This window comes from Mycteria americana, chromosome 3 (assembly GCF_035582795.1).
Source record: "Mycteria americana isolate JAX WOST 10 ecotype Jacksonville Zoo and Gardens chromosome 3, USCA_MyAme_1.0, whole genome shotgun sequence".
NCBI classification, from domain to species: Eukaryota; Metazoa; Chordata; class Aves; order Ciconiiformes; family Ciconiidae; genus Mycteria; species Mycteria americana.
In genome coordinates, this window is record NC_134367.1 from 11222333 (window position 1) to 11237155 (window position 14823).

General features: G+C 36.5%; 1 protein-coding gene across 10 annotated transcripts in view; it reads left to right on the forward strand.

Annotated features, from left to right (window-relative positions):
• Nucleotides 1-14823, forward strand: part of PUM2 (pumilio RNA binding family member 2) — a 77187-nt gene that overhangs the window by 35626 nt on the left and 26738 nt on the right. For 7 of the 10 annotated variants that reach the window (XM_075497855.1, XM_075497853.1, XM_075497858.1 and 4 more), the window contains exons 5-10: nt 591-763; nt 4084-4354; nt 4645-4738; nt 6408-6533; nt 7724-7863; nt 9629-9767. In XM_075497855.1, the coding sequence (XP_075353970.1) occupies nt 591-763; nt 4084-4354; nt 4645-4738; nt 6408-6533; nt 7724-7863; nt 9629-9767 (943 nt within the window). The remainder of the gene's footprint in view (nt 1-590; nt 764-4083; nt 4355-4644; nt 4739-6407; nt 6534-7723; nt 7864-9628; nt 9768-14823) is intronic. The other 3 variants (XM_075497857.1, XM_075497859.1, XM_075497860.1) reach the window with 2 other exon arrangements.

Genomic DNA, 14823 nt, shown 5'->3' on the forward strand with positions numbered 1-14823 from the left:
CTTACATGGTTATATTTTCTACTCTATTTGTCCATTTTCCTTTTTTAATTCTTCTCTTTAGAAGGAGGTGTGTAGTTGCTATCTGTCTGTCTTCCTTGTTTGGAGGGGGCAGAAGAGGGAAGTGGTTTGGGAATCTTGACTAAATAGCTGTCTTAAAAAAACGTACTTTTCTAACACCTTTAAATAAAGGTAGGAAAAAGATTGCAAATAGCTTAATTTAAACTGTGTGATGGGCTTTATTCTAGATCTTCCTATTGTATGTTTCCATATGGGTTTGTTTTGTACTAGATGTTTTAACTATATAAAATAAACTTTATCTAATTTGAAGTGTTACTGCTTTAACAGCACCGCTATAGTTAAGGTTGAGTTAGCTCTTCCATTATAAATCTTGGCATTCCTTTTCACATTTTGGCAGTTACTAATTGCATGTGGTTGAAACTTGATGACCAAGTTACCCACGAAATGCAATTTCATTGAAAACAAACTGTTTGTATTGTTTACGTGCACTGTAGTGTAGAATTAGGTCACCTTGTGGTGCTCCTATTGTGTTCTGTTCAATATTCAGAATCAAACAGATTCTTTTTCCTCAGGGCACTAGAGATGCTGAAACAGATGGACCTGAGAAAGGAGATCAGAAAGGCAAGGCTTCTCCGTTTGAGGAGGACAAAAACAGAGATCTTAAACAAGGAGATGATGAGGATGTTACTAAAATAAATGGCAGAGGTTTGCCAAATGGAATGGATGCCGATTGCAAAGATTTTAAGTAAGCTTTTAACTGTTTCTCAAGAAGACGAGCATGTCTCTTAAGGGCATTATTATAGTTCTGGTTTGTGTGTCAGCTTTAAACATTATCCAGCTGCAGACTGATTCTTCCTACCTCACGTCCTCCCTTTCCCACTGTGCCACATGTTTCTTAGGATGTCATTAATGTGTGTGTCACTTCTCATGAGACAAATTCATCTTAATATAGTAATTATTCAAAGTAAATGGGTACCTTCAAAATGTGGTAAATTAAAGAGGGATAAAAACTTTAACCCTTTTAATTTCAAACTAAATTCCTTTCTCTCGCTGCTTCTTTTAATACTCAGTACAGATACTTTTGCATCTGATTGTTGTTGTAGAGAGTAAGTCCTACAGAATTTTGATTTCCTTCTGATTTTGCTAGTGGGTACCACAGCCTAACACAATTATTTCCCCACAAAAGTCTTTACAGAAAGCATTTATTTGACTAAGGAGAAACAATGTATTTCCCTATTCACATAGTTAAATGTCACTATTCACAGTATAGAATGATGTTGTGGTTTGGTTGTTTTCTTAGGGAAAAAAAAATTGGACCAAGCTCGAGCTTTTGAACTGTGAACTCCTATATGACAGCACAGCCAGCCTGTTTTTTCCTAATGCTAAACTGCATTTTAAATTGGGTATTTTTAAAGGACTAATCTTTGTTTTTAAATGACTGTGATGCATTTGTAACTGTCATACAGAAGAATTAACAAGATCAGAAAACTAGAGTGCTGCTCATAACTTTGTATTAATGTGATGAATGTGACCAAATAGTTGTGGTTTCATTAGTTCATAATTGAACAAGTATATTAAAATGCATGTTTGAATCCCATACGTAAGTATTTCCTACCCTTTAAAAAAAAAAAACGTATTTACCTGAGGCTAAGGAGGGATTCTTCAAGTCTGTTTTTCAAGACATGTTACTGAAAAGAATGTAATACCAAGCATATTAGAGACCTCAAATTAGCTCCTTTCGGATGCATGCTGCAATATGCACAAAAAACAAAGTTGCCTTCAATATTATATGTAGAAAATGCAGAATAAATTTTGTCCTACTTTTCTTTACCAGTATCTATTTCAATTTTGAAATAGTTGCTTGCGAAGTACCTTTTTGTATTATTTAAAGAGAGAAATTATTAAAAAATACACAAGTGCAAAAAAGCATCCAAAGCCAGTAAACCTCTCAAAAAAAAAAAAAGTCATCTAATTTAAATGGGCTGTATAAAGTGGTGGTATAAAGCCCTCCAGACAGAGGTTTATAATTGAAGTATTGACACAACTTTAACTATAGCAACAGAACAGCACCAATATAAGGAGCAACCTATGTTAGCTAACCATAAGTATTAACAAAGAAACTTTGTCCTGTCCTCCTCCTTGTATTTTTATTGTACTTACAGCTTTTTTAAACTAAAGTATGTCCTGAAATAACTGCCTGTTTTACTTTGTTCTTCACTTTGTTGATACTGTATGTCACTTGAGTAGAATAAGGAATCTTACACAGCTCCAAACTCAAGTTTTGTACGTTGAGTAAGATGTGGTTGCTAGCTAGGATACTTAGATGGTAGACAGTATGTTATAGATGATCATCATGAGGTTGGTTGTTACATTTAAAAATACCTAGCGTAGCTGCTTTATCTTTGAAGTATTTTGTCCAAAGTAGTAATCATACAGTATTGCTGAATAAACTCAATAAAAGACTGCTTTCTAGCTATACAGTCTTTAGAGTTGGTATCAGCAAATACATAAATACTAGCAGATTTCTTTGCATTAATCTTGTGCTCCAGTGAGGAACAGATACTTCAACTTTGGAGCCCTGAAGAGGGAGGAAAACAGTAGTGTCTCTGTCCTAGAGTTAGCAGTATACCGTACTGCTCTGGCAGTGTGCTGCTGGAATAAATGTAGTTTCATCCTGCAAGATGGCATTTTGTATTTGAGCCCAGTTTTCACAAATAAAGCAAACTTAACTGGAAGTTGTATGTTTCCTGAGAAACAATATATAATTATCGAGTTCTGCCAATACAGTAATGCTGTTAAGGGATCATAGATTCTCTCACATGACTCCTTCCTAGTAGTTGACTTAGATTTTTGCCAGTAAAAATTGGTAGTCTAAACAATATGGCCTGACACAGGAGGTGGGATACCACTCCAAATTAAGGTACCCTAAATCTAACCAAACATAATATTGGGAATCTGTTGATATCTCACTTCAGGTGTTTGCCTGTAAGTGTTTATGGGTGCACAGAGATTCCCCTGTAGTCAGTGGGGATGTAGTCAATACAGCTGATGGAGACAAGAGAACAATTTAGCTTTTACCCTAAAGTAAACACCTAGTGACTGGTCAGTTGAGTTGCTGTCTAGGCTCTGTCAATGGTATTGATTAGATTTTCATCCCCTCTGATGGGAATTTAAACACTAGTGCACTTAGAGATGTGTAAGTGTAGCTATCTGCATCTCAGTCACCACCAGCCGTTCATATTTGGAAACTGAACTTTCAGGGGTTTGGCATAGTAAACGATTTCCAGCTCCATATCTCTATCTCATTGTCAACAGAAATCAAACACATACGTTTTGCTCCATCCTAAAGATTTTCTTCTGCAACAACAAGCTATATTTATTCTTAGGGAAACTGAGATGGAATCAATGGGATTATATTAGGAACACTTTTTTCCCCCTAAGCAATCATCAGGTGTAGTGTAGTCTGTTAAATGAGTTGTGTAGGAAATGAAATGTTTTAGTCAAATGCTAAATGAGGCAGTTATTAGTCCATTTTACTTAAGGTAAAAAATATATTGTTTGCTTTTGAGATGTGAAAGATACTTGTGATATTGCATGTTTGCCTCTTCCAGTTGAAGTTTTATTGTCTCTTTTTCTCCTTTGGCATGAGATGTACGTAGCCATTTCCTTTTTTGTTCTGTTTTTCCGTTTGAACTTTCTTCAATATGTTTTCTAATAATTCCTGTCACTTCCAAAATGCAATAAAGAGCCATCCCAAAAGTTACAGGTGACCACAGTTCACTCCATTTCACTCAAAACAGCCTCAAAGATTATAGTTTGTTTTTCTCACAGTGATTTGAAGAGCTGTATAGTCTTAAAGTTTAAAAAAATAAATAAAATATATGCTTTGAAATGAAATGTGTCCTTTATCTTGAGCCATCAATACATGTTGGTTAAAATCAGTCTGTCACTTCCCTTTGTAAAGTCTCTGAGTTCAGAGATCCTTTTAAAATAGAAATGCTGTACTCTGTCCATGGACAGCTTTATTTAAGACTGAAGAGTCTGTCTTGAATTTCTTCTAAACAGTCGTACCCCTGGAAGTCGACAAGCCTCCCCAACAGAAGTAGCTGAACGCTTGGGCCCCAATCCCAGCACCACAGAAGGATTAGGTCCACTTCCTAATCCTACAGCCCACAAGCCTCTGGTAGAAGAATTTTCAAATCCAGAAAATCAGAATCTAGATGCCATGGAACAAGTTGGTCTTGATTCTCTACAGTTTGACTATCCTGGCAATCAGGTACAAATGGACTCTTCAGGAGCTACTGTAGGACTTTTTGACTACAATTCGCAGCAGCAGGTTAGTACTGGACTTGAAAACATGCCAAATTGGTCCTTTAAGTTGTGCATTATCCTCTTTGATAACCAGTCATTTAAGCATATAATGCATTTAATTTTGTTTGGTCTGTGACTTAGTCAAAGGCAAATAAATGTATATTTAATCTAGAAGAATAATGGTGCATAATTTTCTAGTTTAGTAACTTATTAGGATAGAAGCTTGGGTTAAAATCTTTTTTTGTAAGTAAATCCCAGCATATTATAGCCCTGACTTTTGAAAACTGAAATGCATCTTTTTTTCTCTTCCAATAGCTTTTCCAGAGGACTAATGCTCTGACTGTTCAACAGTTAACAGCAGCCCAGCAGCAGCAATATGCACTGGCTGCAGCTCAGCAGCCACATATAGGTGAGGTTTTTGTAAAGTGCAGCAGGCATCCCTGTCAAAAGTGGGTGTGGTGCTTTGGTATGATCCTTTCAGTTTTACCCACAGTATTCTAATTCAAATAGATACTGATCAATTGGCCCATTTTAGCGGTTCTCCTGAAAAGTGCTCAAAATGACTGCGTAAGACTGTCCTGTCCTTAGAGAAAGTTTTCTGTTGTGTAAATTTTTGCCTACTTTGAACTGTTGCATACAAAGAGATTATTTTTGCTTGTGTAGCACAATAGTTGAATTTTGATGGGAAAAAAAGTAAAAAAGCTTTTCCGCTATAAGTAGCGATAGAAACACTAGCTTTATTTACTAAAATAACAAAAATATGCAATTCTATTATTCTATTGCAGTTTAGTATTTTTGATAATACAGTTAAAAACCATTGTACAGTTGTTGTGTTAATTCATTCTTCCTTGTTAATGGCACCTTTTAAACAGATAGCTCTTTATTCTTGTGGGTACCTTTCTTTGTGATGGAATTATTCTTTAGCAAGCATTTTTTCTGTCCCTTTAAAGTAATTCAGTGAATTAAATGCATAAAGTTCTTAGCGTGCTGGCAACTCAACAAGGAGGCTATATTTCAGTGACAACAGTTTTATCTGCCACTGTAGAAGCTGTGTGTTTGGGGTGAGGGAGGTTGGAACGCACATGGAAGCAATTCCTTATTTAAGGAAGGGAGCTCTTCAAATTCTGACACTGTAGGCCAGATTTAAAGATTCCTGCCCTTCCCGCTCTCTACCACTAGGCTGTTGAAGTGTGTGCACTGATCTCCTTCCTCTGCGAGGGAAAAAGAGTTCTTGGGATCAGAAGGGCAGACAGAAATAGGAAGCAGCATCTCCAAAGGGATGTGTCCATGTTCTCCTGCAATGCAGTGACAGTTAAGTTTTCCCACCAGCTTGTTTAGCTGGATTGTGAGGTCTATTCAGACAGGGATCAGCAGCCTATAGCTGGTGTTTAAAAGTGGCAGCTCTTTAGTGTTATGTAGCTAAGACAGTCTTAGAGCTGGAAGCATGGCAGATTGAGATGTTTGTGTGAGTCCACAAGTCGTGTCTTCTGTCTTCTTCTTGTCTCCTTCATGTCTCCTTGCATTACAATCCTTATATCAAATTTAGATTCTTGAAAGCAAGATTAGCATCTCATAACTGGCTGTTTAAAAGCCAGATATCTGATTTAAACTATCTGGTTAGATTTTTTTCCCTATTGTCAGTGAAAAGAGATTTATATCTCTGGCAGGTGACTCATTCTATCTGGCTGATTCACTTAAGACACTAGATTATTTGTCTGATACAGGTTTAGTTGTAAGACTAGTGTAACTTCTAGATAGTTAAAGTTGTATTCCACTTAAAGGTAAATTCCACTTTGAATAATCCCTTCTGTATAAGGGCAGGTAGATACATATGAGAGAAATTTCCTTGGAGTCTGTAGACCCAGCAAAACAAAGCTGTTAGGCCTTGGGATTAGTAAGAAAGAACTGGTGAGAAGAGAGAGAAGTGTTGATTTCTGTAATGGTGTACCTGCTCTTAGAAACTTCCAAAGTACAAGCAGTTCTGATTTTAACAGATATGCTTTGTGGTTTGATTGGTTTGAATATGATGATGCTTGCTAAGTATGTTAGCTATAATTAAACTCTGTTTATTACTGTAGCAGGCGTATTCTCAGCAGGCTTGGCTCCAGCTGCTTTTGTGCCAAACCCATACATTATCAGTGCTGCTCCTCCAGGTACTGACCCATACACTGCAGCTGGATTAGCTGCAGCAGCTACCCTAGCAGGTAACTGAACACTTTCTAGTGTCTATCTTGGTAATTTTACTGAATGAAATCAGAAAAAAGCTGAAATCCATCCTGTTTATTCTCTGTAAATATATTTCTAGGAAGGAGGGACTTGTAGGAAAATTAGTATTGTAGTTTTGAAAATTTTCACAAAAATGTAAAGTGATTCAGTTTCTGTTATATATGGATACTGAGTATTTCTTTCCCCTGGACTTTTATATGCAACAATTAAGTTTCTTCTGTTCTAAAAATGTTTACCCTTAATAAAGTTTTGTCTAACATTAGTATGTATTATTTTCAAAAGATGAGACAGCTAGCCTTTCCTTGTATGTTTTTACTCGGTCCATTAATTTTCTAATTCCAGGTTTTCTCATTCCCAGTGGGCATGAGAATAAAGATGGTCTCCAGCGTGCTAAAAGGCCCAGACAACAGATAAACCCCAAGCCCAGGAAAATCTCTTAAAAAGTTAATAGATACCTCTGTGAAACAACACTACTGAGTATTCAAGTCCCAGCTCGTGCTCAGACCTGAGCATACATAACATTTTGAAAAAAAACCCTGTATCTCCAGTTGGTGGTTTCGCAGGAAAGGCAGTAGAAAAACTATATATATGTATACATAATGCATTATGTGTACAATACAATGATATAGAGAGCTCACTCTCCTATGGGTTCTTTATCAATAAACTGGTAGAGGTCAGTGTGCCCATTCTGAACAGTGTGATGTAGTAGGCAGGGGAGGCAGAGGCAATAGTTGTGTTTATAAGCAGAGGAAGCATACAGAAAGGAGGAATAATAGATGATCATAGTTTCAGTATATCACTATCAGGAGGATGAATTTTGGTTCATTCTATGATGTTCTGAAATGATCTTTCTTCCAACCATGGAAACTGATTTTGAGTGTTCTTTGGTATACAAGCTTTGATTACTTTAAGGTGGTTTTTTTTTTTCTTTGTCACCTGAGTCTCACAAGGGTATTTATTTTTTCATAGAGAAGGTATGGTTTAATGTGAATCCTTTAACCTATTTGTGTTCATGTATCATTTTGGCTAATATGGGAATTCATTTCTTTTTAATACTGATTTCTGTTTTGACGTTTAGAAGATAGATCAATGAGGGATGCTACAAACAATATAAATAATTATTTTAGCTAGCTGCATTAGCTGGAATAATCATGTTTTTTGTTTTTAGGTCCTGCTGTGGTTCCACCTCAGTATTATGGTGTTCCATGGGGGGTGTATCCAGCCAATTTATTTCAGCAGCAAGCTGCAGCAGCAAATACCACAGCAAATCAGCAAGCGGCTTCACAGGCACAACAGGGACAGCAACCGGTATGTTCTTCATAAAAAGGAGATGTGCATTTAAAGCCTTACCTTAACATTTTCAGTGTATAAGGTTCAGCTTCTAGAAAATTTTACATAATTCAGATGTTGTGTTGTATCAAATAATAAATTAATATTAAAATTTCTCAATTTCCTTACATTACTGATTATCGTTGTCTTTAAGAATTCTTTTACTGCATACTAAATATTCGTCTTATTTTGCAGTCCCAATTTTTAAAATAAAAAAATATTAAAAATAGTTGCTTTAATCCAGGTTACCGTGCTGTTATGTTTATGTCTAGATAATGCTGCCTGTACAGTTATTCAAAAATTAATGTAAAGTTAAAAACTAATCTAGACAGCTAACATAGGGATGAAAATAGATGTTTTAGTAATTTTAAGAGGATATTTTTTCTTTTAAGTTTGGGAAAAAATTTATCTGTTTTTATTAATTAGCTGAAAAATGGAATGTTACACATTTTTCTTTGTCTCTTTAAAAACTAGGGAAATAAAGGTGTTAATCAGTAGCTTTGTTGCTTCATGGGGAAGAAGGATTGCCGTGCATGTTTTTCTGTACAGAATAATTGTATTACAGCATCACCATGTGCCATATATTATTTTTGCCTTGGTAAATCAAGAGTAAGCAATTGTTACAAGAACTTGCTGAAATTTCCATTTCTTTAAGTGACTTTAAAAAAAAATGCTAATTTTCTATTGTTACTCTGGATGCATTTTTAAAACCATTATATGATCTTTCAGTATAAACAAATGGCCTTTTTCTACAAAGGAAAAACACAAATCTTATAATGATCTTATGCTTGAATGAATGTAACTTTTTTTGTTTTTACTAGCAATATGGTTAATTTCAATGCCATTCTTATAAATTTAATATGAGAAGTGACTTTGAGTTACCATGAAGTTCCAGAGTAGCTTCATCACTGTTTTCATATTCAGGTGGATCTTTCCTCCTGCTGATTGTTGTTATCATTGAACTGCATTGATAACTGAATGTATATAATCTCTCCAGTGGTTTTTTTGCTTTCTCTATAAAATTAATATCCAATTTATGCAAATCACATGTAAGATATTTTGTGGGGGTATATTGTAAATTGTATTTCCCTCTTATTTTGGACTTGGAAAAGATTATTTTAACCAAGTGGAATAGAGTAGTTGCAAGAACTTAGATTGCTTTTCAGTCAGATTCCCAGAGATATGCTGTCAGAACATAATAAAATAAGCCTGTGTTGCATGGTGATGGAGTGTTATGTGAATTCTTAAAACTTAGTGGGTGCATTTTTTACATCACTATTGGCAGTGTAGCGTTAATTATTTACATGAGTTACGACAAGGTCTGAAGTATTCAGACTTAAATCATTCAATGGCCTGAAAATAATGTAAACAAATGCATTTATCAGGGAAGGACAAGTGTTCGGTTAATAATAATGCAGCTCATAAACGTATCACTCTTACAGATTTTCTTCCTTACTTTATACTCATTACCATTGATGGAACATACATGAGTTCTGCTGTCCAGAGCAGGGCAGATATTTTATTGTCACATTTGTCAGCAAAATAGTTTCTGCCTTTTGTTCTTTGCATGTATATATCCTTGAAAACCAATAAGGTGGAGTATTCCCAAAATGAAATTCAGAGCTAAGTGGCACCAAATATGCAAAGCAACTGTTCTAGATCTTTTTTAGAGCTTTTTTAGCATAATATAATGGGCTTGCTTTCTTACCTTTTAAGGAAAGGGTGTCATATTGGTCTTTTCCAGGTTCTGCGTGCTGGAGCAACTCAGCGCCCACTTACTCCCAATCAGGGTCAGCAAGGGCAGCAGGCAGAGTCACTTGCAGCAGCTGCAGCAGCAAATCCAGCTTTGGCTTTTGGTCAGGGTCTTGCTACAGGCATGCCAGGTATGTATGTTATCAGTGGATTAACAGAATCACTGCAAGTTAAAATATTGGTGGTATTAGATAGCAGATTAACTATCAAAGTCCTGCTATGTTTATGATAAGCTGCTTAGAATTGAGTTTTATATAGTTTTATGTTGTTCGGTAGGATTAAAATACTGGCACGGGATTCTTAGAGCACAAGAAATTCCTCTAGCATTTTTTTATTTGGAGCATTTTCTCTGTATTTGTTGTTACAAATGTATGCACAAGGTGTATCATGGGTTTTTGCACGATAATTTCATATAATGAAGTAACTATATGCTGTCTTAAAAGGTCATCAGTTGTCTGAATGGTTTACTTTGATCCAACAGGAAGTTTTAATTTGTCTTTCTAAAGTAATTTTTTTACTTGTGGAATATAATAATCTAAAATTTGGAATCCAAAATTAGGAAATTTAAAAGAAAACTACTGCTTAATTATCTCTGAAGATCACAACGTGCTTGAAGTAGAAGCACTCCAAAGCTTTGGAGCCTCAGATCCTTTTAGTGTGCATGGCTTCTGACTTACCCAGGGAGTGATTTATTCTGAGTCTCAGTACACGTGTCATAAATGCACAATGTGTTAGCTTGAAGTTCAGCATCACTTTTAAGTGTTTGGTACAATAATCTGAGCAAGAACAATTTAAGTGTACTTGGCTGTTCTTCAGTATGAAAGTTAAGATTTTACATAGTTAAGTTAGATAATGTTGGTGGTAGCTGCAAATGCATTTTACTTGTACAGGTTCTCTCTTCTGTCAGCACTACTTTGAAATGCCTCACAACCTATAGAAGTCAGAGTTAGTTCGTTGCTGGATGCTCTGGGACTGCACTGTGCACTTTGCCTCACACAATCAGATTTTACACCTCTAGCTGCAGAACAGACTGGTTCTTGTGTTTGTCTTGTCTGTTTTGGTTTTTAACTGCCATTTTTATTTCTTCTCATGCAGTAGTATCTTCAGCTTTTAGCATCTTTCTCTTTCACCCAAAATGAGAAATCAGCAAAGTGTGCTGTCACAGCACCTGTCAAGTGGTATCTCTGCGCCTCACCAAATCATGGATAAGGCCTGCAAACAATGAGGTGTATCAGAGATGCTATAAGCATCTCTGCAAAAGCCTCAAAGGCTTTAGCTATACCTTTTTTATGTGTGGGTGGGGTGGGGTGGTGTTTATAGTTACTTATTAGTTCTTGCTTTGGACATGGACCTCTAAGACTGGAGTGGTCCATGCCTTGTAAAAAGCCTGTGACATTTAGTTTGAGACAAATTAACATGTGAGACCTTGACCCAGCCCAAATTTTTTGCTTTGTTACAGGAAGACTTAAAAAGAGCATTACTTTCAAAAAGAAAAGTTATCTATTTTAAATAATTCAAGGGTAGTTCTTAAAACCCACAAAAAGGCTCCCTCTCCAAACAGATGATTGAAAGTCATTCTGAGTGGTCAGATATATAAACTTGGTAACGCAAGAGCCTGTCCTGTGAAGATTGGACTGGAAGACTTTTTTCCCCCTCTACAAGCCCCAGGAGGTTTTCTGTGAGGGCAGAAACATTTTTATTCCGTTTCCATTGTAGGTTGCTGCTTTGTCCTATCTGCTGCATGCCTGGATGGCCAGAGAAAAACTTTATTCCTGTGAACGTTATTTCAGACTGTTCTATAATAGGAATTGTGTGCAACTGGCTTTCAACCTTACTGACCACACTCTTATAGGCAATGGGGCTCAAAATACGAACAAAAAGGACATTTATTTTTCTCAGTCATCATAAACTGGTTTCGTAGTGCCTCATAGGGAGCGCTAGTGATTCCTCTCTTTAGGTGAAGGAGGAGGATATAGGATGATGAAATGAACACAAGCCATTTTAGATGGGAATCATAATACTGTTTTAGATGTCTATATTTGAGCTAGATACTTAAGGCTCCTTTGTAGCTAGTGAAGAGAAATAGGAACTTTTAGTCTTGATTCATCTGCCTCTTTTAGTTACCTGATTTAGGATAAAGTGGGTTTTGCTCCAGAGGTGCCTTTTTCTATTCACTTATTATAAAATTGCGTCAAGATCACTAAATTACATCTAGATACCAAAATGTGATTAAGTGAACCCCACATAGTAACCACCAAACAACACATATAACGTAATAAACAAGCAGAAAATGTGTGGAATTCTTGTTTCAATGGACTTGAGTGTTTTACAAGAAAGTGTAGGTCCAAATTGAGTTTTAAGCTTTTGAATATTCTTTACCGAGAGAATATTTGTAGTTTGCTTCACTGCGAGATAATAAATGAGAGTATATTATTCAGCTTGTCCGTACTGCTGTCTTTAAATCGTTCCAGCTGCTTTCTCCTTGCCACAGCCTTCATGTTGGATGAAATTAATGAGCTATTCCAACTATGGGATTGTTTTATTTTTCAAATTTGATATTTCAAGTATTTCTGTATTAATTATTTAGGGAGGTGTATTTGTGTAGCACTTAAGGCACGTATCTCATTTTAAGTGCAAAGAGAAAGTGTCTGAAATCAGGTTACTTTTCACATAATGTTTTTGTTAAGTCTCTTTTCAGAAAAATTCAGTTGCTTTTTTAAAACCATCAAAAGTGAAATACCTTTTGCGTTGGAGTTGTGCAATTACATTTTAAATTCTTCCAGTCCTAATTTAGCAAGTCTTTCAGTAACAAGGATTCTTAAAAAATCGAGTTTCTGATTGAATAAATGTGAAAGACAAAGTCAGAGGGTACTCCCAATTTCATCATAATATGATCAGTATACATTCTTTTCTACGAAAAAACAACGGCTGGACTTGGCTTAGTCATCCAGATTCAGGAATCTGCATGTGACCTCAGTTGTCTAAGGAGCCATTGTGCTCAGTGGAGATCTCCCTAGTGCAGTTGCTGTACAGAGGCTGCAGAGCTGCTCAGCTTACCCTAAAATAGATGTCTAGTGGCGGGTCAGCTGAATCCCTCCGGAGGCTTCATTGACTGCATTGGCTAGATCAGATGCAACTTAGTTTTATTGAGTTCACGCAAGTGAAGCTGTTAGCACTGACTGTAGTGGTGCATCTAGTATGCAGATGGGCGTGTAAATTGAGTTGTCTGAAAAATATGCATAAAACATTAAAATCAACAATTTCTTTCTATTGGCATTGCATTTGTTATTACCTAGAGGAATTTGAAGTGTGACATTGCAGTGGGTTGTGCATTCTGTGCTTCCCGGTAGTACGAAATAGAAGTCAAATCTAATTGTGCCAGACATACAGGGAGTTACAGTATTGGCAAAGTTACAATGGCTATAGAAAGTATAAATCATTTACTAGTAGGACAGTAAGTTCTGAATTCAATTTGCGAGAGGACAAGCGCAGAGATCAGGCTGTGCATATCTTTTGTCAGAACAAACAAAAGGTTATAGTGGTTCAGGTTTTGGTGAGCTTGGGAGACTGAAGTAAAGACTGCAGCATTTAAGGAAAGATTGAAGATGAAGAGTTGAATAAATTTTCAAATCTGTATGCAGAAGAGAGTGATTGGGTCTCGGGAATGTTGAGAAGGGAGAAGCTGTAAGTTTTCTACATAGGGAGAGAGGACTCTACAGTGACTTGCAGGTTATGCTCCTGAGTGGGGAGAGAGAGAGGTGTCAGGATGATAGTGTTAAAAGGGGCAGGTAATTGAGTTGGCAATAAGAAGTGTCACATCTGTTAACTTAAATTGAATAGAGACAAGTGACAAACTCTGACATACGTTTGGGTGTCATCAGCAAGGGAAGTTGCATAGAGGGAAGGGAGTAGGAGATCTGGGCAGAGCTTTGTGGTATTACATACAAAGATGTGAGAAGAGAGTGTGAAGTATCCAGTGAAAGACACTGAAGAAATTACTGGATGGATAAGAGCAACACTAAGAATGGGCTGCACGAGCCAAGAGAACAGATTTCCTCTCATTCTTTAAGAAAATTTAAGGTTTGTGTGAAAAGAATCCAGAAAGTTTTCAGAGTCTGTGGTTTTGGAGACATTTAGAAATCATTTCAGCAAAGCACAGTACTCGCTAACCAGATTGTTTACTTTCATATTCCCCGCTGTTCTGGAGACAGTAAGAGTAGATAGAGCAGTTGAATTCTAAAATAAAAGGTGTGATTAGGAACTGATTAGGAAACAGAGTATGTTTTTTGGTTGCAGTGGAAGACCACAGTAAGCTGAATGTGAAGGCACTGAAATGAGCTTTGGTAGTTGCTAATTTGGAGGGGAAACTGCACAGTCACAGGGAGATGATGATGTGATGGAAAGGTAATAACTGAAACAGGAGGAGAGAGGGAATTAGAGAGGAGAAGATCTGGCAAGTCACCATATCTTTAATAAGAGAGAAATCTGGAAAATAGTTTTTATCTTTGTCATCACCTTTCTGGGATGGGGTGCAAAGTTTGTAGAATACTGTGAAGGAAGGGAAAGCAGAAGACTTAAGTTTTGCTATGAGATCTGTTCTTCAATTATTTGATCCGAGATGATCTCTCTGAAATTGTATTTTTGAGGTCAGAGCAAATAATCTTATACCTCTGAGGCTGCAGATGCATTTACTAAGGTCTCAGCAATTTCACAAATAGTCCTACATTGCTTTGTTTTAGTAGATTTGAGTAGAAAGCTGAGGCGCCTCCTATTCCAGGTCAGAATGTATTCATTTCAGAGATTAGGAACATAGCAGCAAGCATCAGTTCTCATGCATAGCTTGAACCTTCTATGGTGGACGGTATCTTGATGCTAATGACCTAGCTTATTATTACTAATTTGAAATGACCTGTCTGTGGGTGGCATCACAGTTAAGATAGTGGCAAGGAAGTATCAAGAGAAATTGGGCATTTTGTAGTGCAAAGAGCAAGTGCAGGTTGCTCCCATTTTTTAATTCAGCAGTCATACTAGTCAATTATTTTAGAAAAATCTAAAATTAATATATTAAACTGCATTGGTATTAATCCCAGTAAACTTAAGTTATGCAATACTGTGTAAGTTATCTTTTTGGTCCCGTCGTCCCTCCCCCAGGTATTTTGCATTGGAAAATAGGCTTGTTTACCTTGT